Source organism: Rhinoderma darwinii, chromosome 2 (genome assembly GCF_050947455.1).
Source record: "Rhinoderma darwinii isolate aRhiDar2 chromosome 2, aRhiDar2.hap1, whole genome shotgun sequence".
In the NCBI taxonomy this organism is placed as follows: Eukaryota; Metazoa; Chordata; class Amphibia; order Anura; family Rhinodermatidae; genus Rhinoderma; species Rhinoderma darwinii.
In genome coordinates this window covers 222,231,716-222,250,813 of record NC_134688.1, presented here as the reverse complement: position 1 = coordinate 222,250,813, position 19,098 = coordinate 222,231,716, and the positions used below count along the sequence as shown (strand labels likewise).

The following is a 19,098-nucleotide window of genomic DNA, read 5'->3' as shown; positions in this document are numbered from 1 at the left end:
CCTTGGACAGTGACGGGCGTCGACAAGCCTCATCTCTATGATGCCGGCTGCGCGAAAATCACGCAGCCGCGCATCAGACACGCATGACACACGCAGCTGTCAAATGGTTTTTGCGCTCGCAAAACGCCGCGTTGTTTGCGCGCGCAAAAACGCAACGCTCGTGTGAATCTCCCCTAAAGGACTGACATCATTGCAGCCCACCCACTCTGGAGCTCACCCGATGCTCTGTTCTGTCTTTCACTGACTTCCCTCTGTGATCAAGTACTAAGTGGGGGTGTAGTTTCGACAAAAGGATAGACCTGAATATATACTGGAGGAAAAAAAGACTATTTTCACTTTAAACTTCCCATAGATTTTAGTTTATTATTATTGTTTTTGCATATTTTTGTTATTGCATTCATTTTGTAAAAATGTCTTATAAATACCTATCATATAGTAAGATTGTATAATCTTTCTTTTGGTAAATCTTGTGCAACCAGAAATCTACTGCTAACAAATCTTAAGGAGGGGGGGGCTATATAACCTTTGACTAGAAATCATATATCAAGCTCCAAAGTGCTGTTAAGCCATTATTGATTTCTAAGCAAGAATGAATGTGCACTGAACACAGGTTACATAGGTTTATAAAAAATATCATGGCAGATCAATAGCTTTTTGCCCTTACTTATCCATCATACCGGTTTATAAAAACACAAGTATACTGGCCATTACTTTCTGCAAAGGAATCAATATTTCTAATACTGTAGAATATTATTGCTTTGTCTGCAATGTAGATTACAGCACTTTAAAGCTAAATAGCACTTATGAAAAGAGGATGCCACCTAAATTTTGCAGCAAGGAAATGGCTGATTTTAAAATTCAGTCTGAAATTCTATCCAGCATGCCCCACAAAATAATATTAGTAACTTATTTTACAATTACCTCATTACAGTCATACACCTGCCCTCAAGTTGATCTGAAGAATTTGTGATCAATTTCCAAGAACAGATTGACTTAAGGGCAATATATAAAACAAAAATATAAAAGTATAGTGTTCTCCATAGTTCATGGACTTGGCCTAGTAAGTGGCTTCCATAAGGTATAATTTATGGCACATGTGTTAAGCCTTTACAAGCCAATTGCTTTCTTTTCAGATTATTCTGTAGTGTTACTCATTTCAAGCCATTTTATGTCAAGTACTCTTTCTGGGAAATAGCTGGATCACAGAAAATTCCAGTGTGTTTTAACACAAATGCACAATGCCAATTGCTAATGTTAAAAATGAACATTCAGACCATATTTAAAAGACTTTTTAAGAAATCCAACTCTCCAAGGACCCTGGAGCAGATCAATGGACGCCAACCAAGATCATTAAATTTGACTTACCTTGCCCATTTCCTTTCCTTTCTGCCTTTGAGGTTCTTTCAGAATGCAGCTGAATGTCTTCCAGGGGAATTTCATTTAATATCTTGGCAGCATGCTCAATTCCATCTGTCAGAATCTTAAGGCAGGCCTATAAATATAAGGTGGAATATTTTATTGCTAGAGTCAGCAAAATGATTTTGTTCAATGAGCTCCTAACTCAAAGCACTTTATTATGATTATTATGATTACTTCATTGACAGCTGGTGGATTCTAAGTGTTTAATGTTCTCCACATGTCTTCAGCACCACATGCATAAGTCAGTCTATTTACCTTTAGAACATATACACAATGACTTGTGGACACTATAGCCATGAGCCCACTCACAGTGTAAATCACTATACTGCCCTATTCAGCTGTATGAAGAATCACCCATGTACTTTAATACTGTTAACAAAACCACAATTTTCTCTGTAAAGAGCTACTGTAAAGTTCTGAGAGCAGGGGTGACCAAAATGAATGTAGTACCCGGCAACATCAACTACTAGTAACCCGTTAATCAAATGGTAGGCCTTCAAACACTAAAATGTAACTATCAATTGGAAAAAATAAAGAAAGTCCTTACATAGATGCAATATACTTTATCAGAGGACTTTTTGTTGCTTTCTGTTGTTGTTGTTGTTTTTAATATTGTAGGTAGACCTTTCATAGTTTATGGTGTATCAGGCATCCTTGCTATTATATCCCCACTAATTTGAGTATTATATTATATGCTGCCTGTACTGAATATGGATGCCAAGGAGATAAAGCATGGTTCACTGCAGACCATAAGCAACATCCCCTTTTCCACTAAGCCATGCCACCGTTTCAGAGGAGTCGCAAAAAGTGTCTAAAACACTTTATCATTGTCGCCATGTCATGTGTGCCAGAATTCTGCTTCATTTTAACCCAAAATTCTGTCTCAAGTTGAGCCAGAAATCTGTCGCATTGTGATTAGTAATCTGTCCTAATGTACTGACAAATATTTTCTGTGCTGCCATGTTTTATAGTTTTGTTATAATGAGAGGTACCCTGTAAAGGTTGCATAGACTCTTAGAGAACATAATGACTATTCCAATAATGATGTATAAATCAGTGGTCAAAGTCAAATTGACAGTGTCTATACTCAATTTACACACACAAGTATAAAAGTCATACATGCAGATGAAATTTTGACACCGGTATCAATCTGCATCATCTTTTAATCAAGTCTGCTCTTGTGTTGACTGGGCTTCTGGTTCATGCACATTGCAATAAAACGCTGAAGTTTATTCTGCGACTTTTGGGTATATAGTCAAAGATTTTAGAGATTTCTCTGTAAAAGCTTATGTTACTTGCTGGACTTAGGCTGTATAAATGTCTTGTCTATGTGCTATGCTGAAAATGTTACTGATAAGTGAACATTTTACTGTAGGGACATGCACAACAAAGGTTTTTTTTTACTTTTCTTTTACTTATTGTATCATTTATCAAAAGGAATTATCCCCCAAAGTCCTAAAGGGCTATATACCGTAGGTTTGCTAAAGATTAATAGTTTTCATGGGGTTATTGCTGTGATATGGGGAAACTAGATTATTTTGTTCAAATGAATTACTGAAAAATCTTTAAATCAGTGAGAATCTGTATCAGAGAGATACTGGATGCCTCAGGGTCAAAATTTCAAATAAGCATGACAAGTATGTGTCTATAGGTGGTTGTGTTATAGAGGCAGATCATATCTAAAATCTAATTTAATAAACGCTAAAATGATCATAATCCATTATCTGTGACCAGACTGCTTGAATTTAATACTCTCAGAGCCATGAACTATTTGGTGTTTCCAGAATAAAATCTACTTTTAAATAAGTTTTCACAGATAGCGCCTTTGGGACTTTTACACTGACTGAATTTCAGTATAAAGAACATATGGACTATTGGTTGACCTAATCTCCCTATCCTTGGAAAGTGTCAGCCTCTCAGGATTTCTCTTCTCCAGGGGCACTTCAACATTAGCAAAAAATAAACTGACCCAAATATCATGTTGCCCTTTCCTGGAAAGATAAAAAAAAGTAATACTGGCCTTTTTGCCTTAAAAAAAACATAAAAATATCACTGCAACAAATATGTGTATGTATATAAAAGAAGAGAAAGGTTTACCAAAACCAATACCTGCAGAGTGTCTCTACTTTGTTCTTTGCATCGACTGTATTCTTGGCAAAACTTTATCTGAGTAGAAAGGTATGCCACATCACTCAGTGTATTGAAAACCCAATGCATGGATTCTTTGCACTCATCCCCTCCAGGTTTTATTGACAGCCTTTCTTCCTTTGAGGATGTACTCATTTCTGAAGATTATATAGTGATTGAAATATAAGAAAAAGAAAGTGCTTAGTGGCTGACGGGAATGATTGTAAGAGGCAATTTTATTTAAAATAAAATAAAAAAGTAATCATTGTATTTGGCCAGCTAGTTGCGGGCACAGCTAGGTCCTGTATTTACAATTGTCACTAGAATGGGAGAATCCACTAATAAACTGTATAACCTTTATTAGATATGTATTAAAAGTAGCACTTTTCATTCCAGTGAGAATACACAAGAAACAAAATAAATAAAACAAATATACCGTCCATTATATAAAGTAACAAGCCTGTCAGTTCTATTAATGTGCTATAATTTAGGGCTTGATAAATATGGTGTTCAGTCCAAATGCTAAGTTTTTCAATGTATTTTCACCAGAAAATATGTATAAATACATTGATAAATTGGCCCCAATCTTTTACTTTTTCGTAGAACATTGACATACAGTACCATAACTGAGCTCCATTATGAATTGCTTCTTACTTATAGCATTGATGGTTTCCCCTTCATAAAGAAAAAGCTACTATGCTATATATTAATATTTTGTGCTCGTGAATAGAAGGCCGGCTGTAGTTTAGACATTTGATGAATACTATTAACAATTGTTTATTTGTTGCCAGTTATTGATAATTGGGGTTAGATAAGTATATTAATTTTGTCAAACCTTTAGAGCCATATTTATACTTACGAAACTGTATTTGAAATTAATCTTTGATTAAATGTTTCTACTTCATGGAGCAAAGAATGGTGACCATTGTGTATGACAATGTTCTAAAAACTGATAGATAAGTAAATAGCTTACTATCCAGTATCTTTTGTTTCAGGTGGAATAAAGAACTGACTTGTAATAGTGCATTAACATGACACGTTTTTGTCGTGGTTATTGCCACTGCATTTAAAAAAAAAAAAAATAGTCAGGTTCTGCTGTCAGTTAGAATTTACAAAAACGTCAATGGAAAATTTCATTTGAAAGGTGTTATAAAACACTTTCTATAGAATATTGCTTGAAACCTGTGAATATTATTTAAAACTAGTAACTATTGCATACTTCTCTTTTCTTCTGCAGCTTCCTCTTTGGAGACAGTTTTGTTTATCACCACCCGCCGGGCCCCAGCACTATGTATCTCTTTTCTTCTTGTTATAACTATATTTGAGTTCTCCATTGCTGCCCACAGGTGATGTTGAATAGATTCTTTCATGCTGTTTACAAGCTGTGGAAGCCAATTCTCCACAGGGCCACTACATTCAAGAGGCTGCAATAACACAGAAAGCAGGTTACCAGCTAAGCAGTGGTCAGGAGTTTTTCTAAGCATCTCAGCACGTTGTTTATGATCAAACTGACACCTGCTTTGATCAGTATAACGTTATTTTATATAAGTGATGTATTACAAAAAATATCTACGCCACACACAAAAACTAGCAAAAGTTCTGAATACAAAGCATTTTCTCTAACATACACATCAGTCTATGGATCAGTTATATGTACTGGAAGTTGGAACTTTCTTATATCAAATTTTGTCCGTAAAGCTGCCTATATACTTACAAAAGTCGTTGGCGAACAGCAATTCCTCCTGTCTCCCGCATGCATGCTCAGCCGGGGCTGCATGAGTTACTGCCAATCTTGAATGCATCCCGTTATTATATCAGTTTGCTTCCTGAAAAGCCAGCTAAAATTACTGGCGAAACAGGTTGAAGCTAGATTATAGGGATATATAGAATACAGGACTCAGACTCAAATCAACCAGGCGTCGCTCTTTTCAGAGAGCTTTAATAGCCTTTGGTTGGCTGCTATCAGGGACAGTGTTTATACAGTTGTGAGTGAGTCTCCAATAGACTAACATCCATAGGGCGGACACTTAGGAGGATTAATACCATTCTGCCTGAGAGCTAACTGAGCGATAGGGCATACTTGTTTCAAAGATTTAGTATCAAGTATTGTAATACTTATTTTTTGAGCCTTCGGTACATCCTGATATACCTAACAGTATTCAACAGAACACCAACATCCAAGGGTGTTTTTGTATTTTTCACCTTTTTTTCACATTTTGTTTAGAATTTAATAAAAGTTAAATTTTAAGCGGGGCGTTCTCTGCCATTAGTAAATCCTATTTTTTTGACCCAGCAGGGGATATATATAATTGAACTTGTATCTATCAGATACTTGGTAACCAATTCTATGGGGAGAGGGGAATAAGAGGGGTCAGGCAGCGGCTTATCTTTTGCAGGAAAAAAATTATCGGGCATGTTGAAGTCCAACATTCACAATCCTTCTATTCCCCGACATTTGCTGGAGAGTCAGGAGACCCCCATACACATTAGATAAACAGCTGGTTCTGCCGAAGTTGGCAGATTCGGCCGACTTTCTTCTAACGTGTATGGGCACCCATAGCTTAGGGCTCCACAAATACATGGTATCGGCTGTAAGTTGCTGTAAAATCATTGGACTACTATGACTGCAACATGACCTTAAATGGTCAGAAGATTTTCAACAAACTTTGCATAAATCAATAGTACAAGCTAATTTAAGAAACAATGTAATATATATTATTAGAGAAAAATGCCTCCTTCTCCACTAATCAGGTTCTTTTCCTCCGCTGACCCCTCCTAACTGTTCACTTACTTTGAATTTACAGCTTTTTTCATCTTCTCAAGAGGACTTAGACTATCAGCTCACTGAGGGATCAGGTTACTGCTGCCCATAGAAGTTTTTGAAGAGAGGAAGGAGCAGTAGCAGAGTGAGAGAGAGGCGGAGGAGAGACACAGAAGCTGGTCAGAAATAGTGTTAAAGGTATGTTTAAATGTTTAACAATAGAGGCCTAGCCTACAGTGCTTTGACCTCGGACTTCCTGCCAGTGTCTCCCTCCCTGGAGATGCCAGCACACGCAGCCATACTGCTCTGTAGTTTCCTCTAGGGAGTGCGTGCGTGCTCATCCCTGGCCTTAAAGGGCCAGTGCGTGCACATGTAAAATGTTCCCTAACCAATCCCCAGATCACCCTGGACTATAAAATGGTTCTGCCCTTCCACTCCTTACAAGAGGGTTGTTGTTGTTGTCGTTGTTGTTGTTGTCTTCTCATGTTCGTTGAGGAAATGGTCCCTTAGTTGTATTCTGTTCCCAGTATTCCCGCATCCTGCTTTCCATATCCTGTATTCAGTAACTGTGTTTGTTCCTGAGCTAAAGTCTAGTTTTGGAGTTCTGCCACGTCCTGTGTAATCTGCCACGTTCTGTGTCATTTGCCACGCCAAGCATCAGCTGCCACAGCAAGCATCATCGGTACCACGAATCATCTGTGCCAAGGCATCTGCTACATCTCATGTCTGTCTGGACTTTCATTCAGATACTCTTGTGCTTGGACATTCCCTTGACTGTTGTTTGGTCAGCCGCCACTCCACTACGGTGGAGAGGCCTAGTGGGTCCACATTACCCAGAATCGTGACAATGGCCAGGATCAGAGTTATCTCCAATTCTGGCCCTTACAGTGAAGTGTATGGAACAGGCTCAGCCTGTGGGCCCGCTCCATACTTCCCTTTGCCAGCTATGACGTAACCCTGCATCAAATGTTGGCAGGGGGTTCAAGATTACAGACACCTTTGTTATAAAAAAAAACAACTTTTTTACAAATGTTAATGGTTTTCTGGAGTTAAAAAAAAAAGTTGCACTCAGCTTCAAACTGCAATCACCAATACTTCCTTCATTTTCAAACCTTCTGATATGCAGTTTGCATCCTGCTCCTAGTTTCAGATAATTCTCATGTGGATGTGTCTCTCCCAGCAATACATGCTTGATGTGAGTTATGTGTGTTCAGGATGCTGCTATCTTCACTAGTTCTCATGTATAAGCACATTTTCATTACTGTACTGCTTCCCCCTTCAAGAGACTCTTAAACAGCTGACGTCAGCCTTGAGCCCACAGCAGCCAGTACAGAGTGCTGTTGGATACATATCAGAAGCAGAAGCAGCAGCACAGCCAGCTATTTAAAAGGAGTTGCACAAACTCTATAGCAACAAGACGGTTGGGAATTTTTAACCCTTTTGGGACCAACCTATTTTATATTTTTTTAGTTTTCATTTTTTATCGTCGCATTTCAAGAGCCACAATGTTTTTATTTTCCAGCAATGTAGTTGTAGAAGGACTTTTTTTGTCTGGGATGAGTTGTATTTTCTAATCGTACCATTTTGGGGTACTTATAATTTATTGATTAGATTTGATCATTTTTTTTGTTCGGAAATGCCCAAAAAAACAAAACAGCAATTCTGGCATTGTTTTTTGCTCTTTTTTCCCACGCTGTTTAATACCCGGCAGTAAAAATAACATGTTTACTTTATTCTATGGGCTAGTACGTTTGCAGCGGTACAAATATGTATATTTTTTAAGGTGGAATATATATATTTTTTTCAATAAAATTATTTTAAATTCAAAATAGGCTTATTTTTGGGGAAAGAATATTTTTTATTTTATTTTTAAATATTCGGCACCACACGATTGTGTCACAGGGCACCGATGGGCTGACAGAGGTAGCCCTCTCCCTCTGTGAAACACCTTAGATGCTGCAGTCACTATTGACCGCAGCATCTAAGGGGTTAAATTGCCGGGACCCAAGATATCTCCGATCCAGCAGCTGCAGCAGGGCCATGGTTATGTATTACAGCTATGGTCCTGCTGCTTATTGCACGGGCACGGTGACAGTGCCGGCATGATCAAAACGCCGTAAAAGTACAGCGCTGGTCTTTCCAGGACTTGTGCTGGCGCCATACTATTACAGCGCTGGCCGCAAAAAGGTTTATGGAGACTATTTAGAAAGTTGCGGTATTTTGCATTTAGAGTAAATGCGTCAATGGCCTTTAAATTACTTTTCATTAATAAGTTTGCCTAATGAGATCGTGTTTAAGATTTGGCTATTATTTCTCCACTGGCTTGTACATATAAATAACTTAATCACAATACAATTACAAAGATTTATGTTGATGTTTGATGCAGAGGCGTAGCTAGGTTCTCCTGCACCCGGGGCTAAGATTCAGATTGGCGTCCCCCAACTTATTTCCTGACATCTCCTTCCCCCTCGCCATGTTTGCTTTCTGTACCAATCAATGAGGTGTAATTTTTTTTTCACAATTTTTTTAATGTAACTCGAGCATAAAAGCATTTCTACATTTTACAAGCGATATAGTTATATAATGTAATTAACATAACAATAAATGAAAATAAAATAAATTAAAGAGGCCACACACAGCCCCCTGTAGATAGCGCCACACACAGCCCCCCTTGTAGATAGTGGCACACACATCCCCTCTCTTGTAGATAGTGCCACACACATCCCCCTTGTAGATAGCGCATACACAGCCCCCCTTGTAAATAGCGCCACACAGCCACCCTTGTAAATAGTGCCACACACAGCCCGCTTCCCCCTTGTAGATAGCGGCACACTCCCCCCTTGTAGATAGTGCCACACACAGCCCGCTGCTCTTTTGTAAATAGCGCCAAACCCCCCCTTGTAAATAGTGCCACATTCCCCCCCTTTTAAATAGCGACACACTCCCCCCTTGTACTTAGTGCCACACAGTAAACAGAGCGGTGAGCGGTAGCCTACCGCTACCACTCTCCGCTCTGCCTGGTGTGACTTACCGGAGGAGCCGAGGAGGTCATGCGGCGCAGGCAGCGGCGGAGTTCCTTCTGACTAGGGCTGGTGACAGGCAGGGCCGGCCTTAGCTTGGATGGCGTCCTGTGCGGGACTCTCTATTGCCGCCCCCTACACAAACCAAAAATTAACCACATATATGGACACGCTGGATCATATATACTGTACATGAATAAAGACAGATATTTAGACATACAGGCAAATATACATACACACATTCTGGAATACATACATACAGGTAAATATATAGACGTACAGACACATATACGCACACACACTGGCAGATAAATACACAGACAGGGACATATACAAATACATAAAAGGCACATATATACAAGCACAAAGACACATCCACAAACAGACCCATATATACCCACACAGGCACATATATGCTCAGTACAGATATTGTTGTAGATTTCACGTGCAGCCCCATGTAACACCACAGAAAACACAGTAATAACTGAGTACAGATAATGTAGTAGTGTTACCTGCAGTCCTATGTAACACCACAGATAACACAGTGATAACTCTCTGAGTACAGATAATGTAGTAGATGTAAGAGACAAACACATGCAGAGACACACACACACACACACACACACACTGTAACATACACACAAACAAACACAGAGACACATACTGTATCACCATGTCTCCTTGCTGACAGGATCACAGGTCAGGACGGGCTGTGGGCGGAGCTTCCTCCTCTGCTTCTTGGCTGTTATTTACTCCGTGTGTGTAACAGCAGAGCACAGAGTAGAGGCAGAGCCCAGTGGTGCCCCCTACATGCTGGGAGGGTGCAGCACGGGAGTGGACCAGTCCAGTCCCCTGACCCTGAGTCATTTGACCTCATGTCACTTACGTGAGGTCAGGTGACAGGTAAGGTGTCTGGACTGGTCCACTCCCTGGCCGTCACAGACCCCAGTCAGAACGCCGCTGCGTGATTTCCTGGCTCTTCCTAAAGCTGCTGCAGGTGTCTGACATACAGGGCGCCTTTCAGCAGCGATCAGCTGCTCTGCGGTGCCCCCCCTTCCCTACCACCAAGATGCGCCCGGGGCACATGCCCCGCCTGCCCCCCCTCCCTAGCTACGCCCCTGATTTGATGCCACCATCAATTTGCCCTATTCAACCAATCGTTCTAGCTTATTAAGTTATTTTATATTTATTTTATTATTTTGGCATCAGGGATGTAATCATTTAAATTGTCATTCAAATTATTTTACTCCCTTTACATATATCCTGGGCTCTCTATAAAAATGTTTCTGGAGGTTCTCAGAAATGGAGATGTACTGTATGAATATTGATCACGAGGGCAGGATTTTTCTAGATGTTTGTCAGTCTACATCTACACTCTTCCCCAGCCTAAAAATTGCTACTCATAAACAATAGATTGCTTTCAACTGCTCAGAAAATACAGATAAGATTATCTTTAATTGTTTACATTATAGTCTCGTACATGAGGTTCTCCATCAAAATTTATATTTAGAAGAATGGAATTAGTGCTCTATTCCCATAGCGTTTGAGCCTTTTCATTAGAGGTGTACAATCAGGAGGATTTCACGATGTATCCGTCTGACGGAAGGCTGCGGCGTATACAACTCTACAGGCTTACAGTGGCATATGTAGCGTCCACTGCTGCGGACCGTCGGGATTACTCACACCCCGACGGCTGCAGCCATGGATCTGTGAGCACTGACTCGCATCTCTTCCCCAGGAGATGCCAGCGCTCACTTCTGCTCCATTCTGCTGTGTCCCGTAGGGTGCACGCGCACGTGCCCGACCTTAAAGGGCTAGCGCATGCACATGAAAATAATCATCATGCCTTAGAAAGTAGGAGTTATGTTGTGCCATCGGTCATGCCTGCTGTGTGACACCACGCCTGGTGTCTGCTGCCAAGGTCCCATGTGAGCCTAGCCGTTACTACTGTTTGAACTCCTACAGTTACCCTTGTGCTTGGACTATATAGACATGGTACACTGCTTGGCCAGCTGCCATCCCGCTACGGCCGTACGGCCCAGTGGGTCCACATACCCACAGATCGTGACAGTGACAGTACGCCCAGGCCATGAACTCCGCTGGTCAACCCAAGACCGTGACGACATCACAAGCCATTCAGTCGGATATGCTAGTCTGCCAATTACGACAGGACCAACTCCTCCAGGCGGTGAACGCCATTACATATCGGCTGGATGCACAAGCTGCAGTCATCTCAGCATCCGTCCCTGTTGCTCCGGCGGTTCCTCCTGCTATGTTCTGTCAGTACCAGTGCTGACTCCCGATTCTCGCTGCCACTACCTCTTTGCTACGACGGAGACGAGAGGACCTACAGGGTATTTCTGAACCAGTGCCAGATCCACTTCAGTCTACATGCCAGAGCATTTCCTACTGATGGCGCAAGGATCGCATTTATAGTCTCACTCCTTACTGGCAAGGCCCTAGCACGGGCAAGCTCTATCTGGGAACGTCAGGGACCAGAGACCCGTGACTTCCAGTGTTTCCTACAGACTTTTCGCACGGTATTTGAGCAACCTGGACAAGTCTCCTCAGCAGCTGCATCTCTTCTGACCCTTCGCCAGGGGAACATCTCCATTGGCAAGTACGCCATTCAGTTCCGCACTATGGCGGCAGAGCTGTCCTGGAACAACGAGACATTGGTGGCTACATTCTGTCAGGAACTGTCTCCTAAAATTAAAGACAAGCTTGCCGCTCATGATCTGACACCTACCCTGGATGACCTCATACTTCTAGCCACCCGGATTGACATGATGCGGGAGCAATCCCAAGAGGTACGTTAGGAGAGAAAATTCCATAAGCTGGCTCCTATCTTCCAGCAATCCCTGTTGCCCTCACCAGTTGTACCACTAGAGGAGCCTATGCAGGTGGACCAGCTCAAACTGTCTGCCCAGGAGAAACACCGCAGACGCACTTCAAAACTTTGTCTGTATTGCGGCCTCGGAGGCCAAGTTCTGCGTTTGTGCCCTCAGAAGCAAAAGAAACTCCATTGCCTAGGATTGGTTGGAGAGAAAACCCTAGGTGGAACGGCGCTAGATTGAAAGTTCTCCTTGAAACTGTCCATTCCCGTGACCATAGTGTCTGGTGAAAAGACGCACCGGGTCTCTGCACATCTGCACTCAGGGTCCGCAGCAAACTTTATCCAAAAAGACCTAGTGGATCTTTTCCAGTTGCCCACAGTCCCTCTGGAGACGTCTTTGGCTGTTGCCTCGGTGAATTGACTGCCTCTGCCTGACCCGATCGCATCTGAAACCAAGCCACTGAAGCTCCAAGTTGGAGCCCTTCATCCGGAAACAATTTTGCTTCTTGTTTTGCCTAAAGCCATCAATCCTGTCTTACTACTGGGCCTGCCTTGGCTCCGACTACATGCCCCAGTCCTGGACTGGAATTCCAGAGAAGTTCTCCAATGAGGCTCCAAATGTCGCAGCCGCTGTCTGTTACAGATCCATCCTGCCCAGCCTCCTCTGCCTTAGTCATTGGCAGGATTACCCCCTCATTTTTCTCAGTTTGTGGATGTTTTCAGCAAGAAGGAGACTCCCCGTGGTCGGGTATACTCTCTTTCCTTGCCTCACTCAGTCTATGTCGGCCTATATCAAGGAGAATTTGGAGAGGGGTTTTATACAAAAAACCTCCTCCCTGGCCGGAGCCAGGTTCTTTGTCAAGAAAAACTTAGGCCTTGCATTGACTACTATGGTCTCAATCAGATCACGGTCAAGAACAAATACCCGTTGCCCCTAATTTCCAAACTATTTGACCGCATACGAGGAGCCAAGATCTTCTCTAAAGTAGACTTGCGTGGGGTTTACAATTTGATCCAAATCCGTTAAGGTGATGAGTGGAAGACGGCGTTTCACACTCGAGACGGACACTACGAACAGGGCAGGCTTTAGGTTGAATGGCGCCCTGAGCGGGACTCTCTATTGTCGCCCCCTACACAAAGCAAATATTGACTACATATATAGACACGCTGGAACATATATACTGTACATGCATAAAGACAGATATTTAGACATACAGGCAAATATACATACACACATCTGGAATATATACATACAGGTAAATATATAGATGTACGGACACATACACACACACAGACCAGCAGATAAATACACAGACAGGAACATATACAAATACATACATGAAGACATTTGTTTCGATGTCGTAACGCGTAGCCCGTTAATAAACTATTTGATATCACTTCGATCACTTTCATTCCAGTTTAGCAGCGCCGTTTGTAGGTCCTATTTTTGCTCCTTTTCCAAATACACAAAAGGCACATATATATATAAGCACAAAGACACATTCACAAACAGACCCATATATACCCAGTACAGATAATGTTGTAGATTTCATATGCAGCCTCATGTAACACCACAGATAACACACAGTAATAACTGAGTATAGATAATGTAGTAGATATTGCCTGCAGTCCTATGTAACACCACAGATAATGCACAGTAATAACGGAGTACAAATAATGTAGTAGATATTGCCTGCAGTCCTATGTAACACCACAGATAACACAGTGATAACTCTCTAAGTACAGATAATGTAGTAGACGTTACCTGCAGTCCCATGTATCACCACAGATAACACAGTGATAACTCTCGGAGTACAGATAATGTAGTAGATGTTACCTGCAGTCCTATGTAACCCCACAGATATTACAGTGATAACTTTCTGAGTACAGATAATGTAGTGGATGTTATCTGCAGTCCTATGTAACACCACAGATAACACAGTGATAACTCTGAGTACAGATAATTTAGTAGATGTTACCTACAGTCGTATGTAATACCACAGATAACACAGTGATAACGCTCTGAGTACAGATAATGCAGTAGATGTCACCTGCAGTCCTATGTAACACCGCTGATAACACAGTGATAACTCTCTGAGTACAGATAATGTCGTAGATGATAACTATACCCACAGACACATATAAACACACACACACAGAGTAATATATATATAAAGGCAGCAGAGTATATAAGGGGCAGCAGGGTTTATGAGGCAGCAGGGTATATAGGGGCAGCAGGGTATATAGGGGCAGCAGAGTATATAGAAGGCAGCAGGTTATATAAGGGGCAGCATGTTATTTAAGGGGCAACTTTTACAAAGAGACATAAACACATGCAGAGACACACACAAACAAACACAGAGACACATACTGTATACCCACTACACACACACACACACACACACTGTAAAATATACACATACAAACACAGAGACACATACTGTATACACAGAGACACACACAAACACACTGTAACATATACACATACAGAGACACATACTGTATACACAGAGACACACTAACATATACACATACAAGCACAGAGAGACACACATACACACACTGTAACATATACACATACAAACACAGATAAACATACTGTATACACAGAGACACACACACACACACACACTCTGTAACATATATACATACAAACAGAGACAGATACTGTATACACAGAGACACACACACTGTAACATATACACATACAAACACAGAGACACACACACACACACACACACACACACACACCGTAACATATACACATACAAACACAGAATATACACATGTGTGTTTGTATAACATATACACAAACACACACAGAGATACACAGAGACACATACTGTATACACACACACACACACACACACACTGTAACATATACACATACAAACACAGAGACTATATATATATATATATATATATATATATACACACACACACACACACAGATACACAGAGACACTCACCATCTCTCCATGCTGACAGGCTTCGTGCAGGACAGGCTGTGGGCGGTGCTTTCTCCTCTGCTCCTCGGCACTTATTTACTCCGTGTGTGTAACTAAGAACAGAGCACATAGTAGAGGCAGAGCCCGGTGATGCCCCCTACATGCTTGGAGGGGGCAGCGCCCTGTGCGGTCGCACAGCTCGCACACCCCTAAGGCCGGCCCTGACTACGAATACCTGGTGATGTCCTTCAGTCTGTGTAACGCTCTAGCGGTCTTCCAGGAATTTGACAATGATATCTTCCGAGATCTTCTCTATGTCTGTGTTGTGGTCTATCTCAATGATATTCTGATTTTTCTCTCCAGATCCGACGACTCATCGGAGGCATGTTCGTCAAGTTCGACTGCGATTAAGGGAGAATCGTCTGTATGCCAAGCTGGAGAAGTGCGTCTTTGAAAAGAACTCTCTGCCCTTCCTGGGTTACATTATCTCGGATCAAGGTCTCAAGATGGATCCTGAGAAAGTAAATTCTGTCCTGGAATGGCCACGCACTCAGGGCCTGCGGTCCATATAGCGTTTTTTGGGATTCGCCAAGTTCTACCGGCAGTTTATCCCAAACTTCTCATCATTGATGGCTCCCACCTCTACCCTTACCAAGAAGGGTGTGAACGCCAAAGTGTGGACTCAGAATCTGCACTTAAAAGCCCCAAGAATGCCTTTACCTCAGCCTCAATCCTCCATCATCCTGACATCTCTCGACAGTTCTCGTTGGGGGTGGATGCTTCCTCTGTTGGTGCAGGTGCACTTCTGTTCCAGATAGGCCTCAAAGTAAAGGCAGTGATATATGGCTATTACTCAAGACTTTTTTCCTCCGCGAGAGGAATTACTCTATTGGGGATCGCGAGTTACTGGCCATTAAATTGGCTCATGAGGAGTGGAGACATCAGCTAGAGGGCGCAGCCCACCCCATCCTGATATACACTGACCACAAGAACCTTACATATCTCCAGTCGGCTCAATGGCTGAACCCCCGTCAAGCCAGGTGGTCGCTGTTCTTCGCCCGGTTCCAGTTTGTGCTCCACTACCGGCCCACAGACAAAATGTAAGAGCCGATGCCCTCTCCAGGTAATTTGAAACACAGGACACCGTGGAGCCTTCGCATAGTATCATTGAACCATCCTGTATTATTTCTGCTAATGCTTTTCAGGTTAGAGACATCCCTCCGGGGAGGACTTTTGTGAAGTTGGCAAACAGGAGGAGAATTCTTTGCTGGGGGTACAGCTCCAAACTGGCTGGGCACGCGGGTGCTCGTAAAAGCCGAGATCTGATCGCCCGTCATTTCTGGTGGCCCACGCTGCCCAAAGATATTGTGGACTTTGTCTCGTCCTGCAATGTGTGTGCTTCCAAAATAGTTGCTCATTCCAACCCTGCCGGTCTGCTCCAACCTCTGCAGCATATAACTGCTCTCTGGCAGCATATAGCAATTGACTTTGTCACTGACCTTCCTTCCTCTGCAGGATGCAATACGGTCTGGGTGGCGGTGGACCGGTTCTCGAAGATGGCTCATTTTATCCAACTAACCGGCCTGCCCTCTGCTTCTTGGTTGGCGAATCTCTTCAGCCAGCACATCTTCCGCTTGCATGGTTGGCCTCTTCATATCGTGTCTGATCGGGGGGTTCAGTTCATCTCTAAATTCTGGAGAACCCTCTGTAAACTCCTAGACGTCACATTGGACTTTTCTTCAGCGTATCATCCCCAGTCTAATGGCCACGTCGAGAGGATTAACCAAATCATGGAGAATTATATTCGCCACTTCATCTCCATGCAGCATGATGATTGGGTACAGCTTCTTCCATGGGCCGAGTTCTCGTACAACAACCACACAAGTGGGTCCACCCCCTCCACACCATTCTACATTGTCTACGGCCAACATCCACAAATTCCTTTTCCTGTTCCGGCTACATCCCTGGTACCCGCAGCTGACTCTGCATTTGGAGATTTTCTACAGGTCTGGCAGCAAACCCGGTCCTCTATTCTGCAGGCAGTCGATCGCATGAAGCGAAAAGCATATGCTAAGAGAAGAGAGTCACCTCTGTATTTTCTAGCTACCAAAGTCTGGCTATCCTCAAGGAATATCCGGCTGAGGGTGCCATCATACAAGTTTGCTCACAGGTTTCTCTGACCCTTTGAGATTCTACAGAAAATCAACCCTGTCTCTTACAAGCTTCGGCTACCTCCTACCCTCAGGATCCCCAACTCCTTTTATGTGTCCCTCCTGAAGCCTGTGGTCCTGAAACGCTACACAAAAATGCCTAGCCCTGCAGTTGCTCCCAGCGGTCCTTCCGATGTATTCGAGGTTAAGAAAATCCTGGATTTCAAAAAAGTAGGAGGAAGAACCTCAATGCTCCTGCCCTCATTAAAAAGTTCCTCTCTCGCTCTGGTCCCAATAAGAGGGGGCATAAAAGGGGGGATACTGTAGTGTTCATGGCCGCGGACCGTCGGGATTACTCACTCCCTGACGGACGGAGCCATGGATCTGTGAGCGCTGGCCCGAATCTCCTCCCCAGGAGACGCCAGCGCTCACAGGTGGTTAAAGGGTTTAAACCTCCCATTTGTGCTTGAGTTGCAGTAGCAAATAGGAAGCACCTGCTGCATCATCATAAAAAGACAAATACTGTCCACCATCCTGAGCTTCAAAAGAGAGGTGTGATGGTATACAATACAGCCGCTAGGAGGCAGGACATCGGCTCTTTGGAAGCTTGGGCTGCTGGACGGGATCTCTGTCTCTTCTAGACTGCAGTTGCTTCCTGTCCTGTTTGGCACTGAATTTGCTGAAGGAAACATTTCCCCCACACCACAGCAAGGCAAGTATGGAAATGTAATAAGCATATATGTGTGCTGCATGGATCAATATGGACGTATTCATTTGTGTAACATTTTTACTTTATTTTGGTTTTTTAATAATAAAACATTTTGTGAAAGGGAAAATTTGAGGTTTTCATTTTTTTTCACTTATTTTTTTTTATTAACTTTATTCAACTTTTTTTTTACTTTTTTACTAGTCCCACTAGGGGATTTTACTATGCGATCGTTCAATCGTTTTTTTTAATACACTGCAATACTTTTGTATTGCAGTGTATTAGTGCCTGTCTGTTTAAAATGGACAGGCATCTGCTAGGCCATGCCACTGGCATGGCCTAGCAGGCATAACTAAGGGCAGACCTGGGGGCCTTTATTAGGCCCCCGGCTGCCATATAAGATACCGACACCCTGCGACCACACGCAGGATGGCAGTGGGGTGAGAGAGGGAGCTCCCGCCCGCTCTCCAAAACCACTCAGATGCGGCGCCCGCTATTGAGTGCCACATCTGAGGGGTTAAACGATAAAGATCGATTCTGATATAGATCTCGCCTGTTAGAGCAGAGGTGTTTCCTGTTCTCAGCTAAGAACAGGGAGTTTTAACGGCTCCCTGCTCTATCTCTTTATTTCGATGCAACGCTGTAAAAAGGCTATTGAATCTGAATAAAGCCCGTTAATGGCCGCCGTAAAAACACCTGAGTGGTCACTAACGGGTTAATGTCCCAAATGTACTTTGCAATTAAAGCATATAAGAAATAAACAATGAATAAAAACAATGGATAACTTGGTTTCAACAAATTAAATCTAAGTTTTTGACTCTTCAAAGTAGCCACCTCTAGCTGATCTAACAGCTTTATACAATCGAGGCATTCTTTCTACAATTACATTCAGATATTGTCCAGAAATTTCTTCCCATCATTGTTGCAGAATTTCCCACAAATGTGCTGCACTTGTAGGTTGCATTGCTTTCACCTTTCTGTCCAGTTCATCCCAAACAAGCTCAATGGGGTTTAAGTCTGGAGACTGTGCAGGTCATTCCATACTTTGAAGCCTACTGATTTTTTCTTGTCTCTTAGGTAATTCTGTTTCAATATGTCTTTATTTAACAGTTGAGACATCAGAAAATATAT

General features: G+C 42.5%; 1 protein-coding gene across 1 annotated transcript in view; it reads right to left on the bottom strand.

Annotated features, from left to right (window-relative positions):
• Positions 1–19,098, bottom strand: part of LOC142741794 (uncharacterized) — a 659,023-nt gene that overhangs the window by 485,762 nt on the left and 154,163 nt on the right. The window contains exons 36-38 of the mRNA XM_075851126.1: positions 4,766–4,970; positions 3,529–3,704; positions 1,366–1,492 (exon numbers count right to left, since the gene is read on the bottom strand). Of these exons, the coding sequence (XP_075707241.1) occupies positions 1,366–1,492; positions 3,529–3,704; positions 4,766–4,970 (508 nt within the window). The remainder of the gene's footprint in view (positions 1–1,365; positions 1,493–3,528; positions 3,705–4,765; positions 4,971–19,098) is intronic.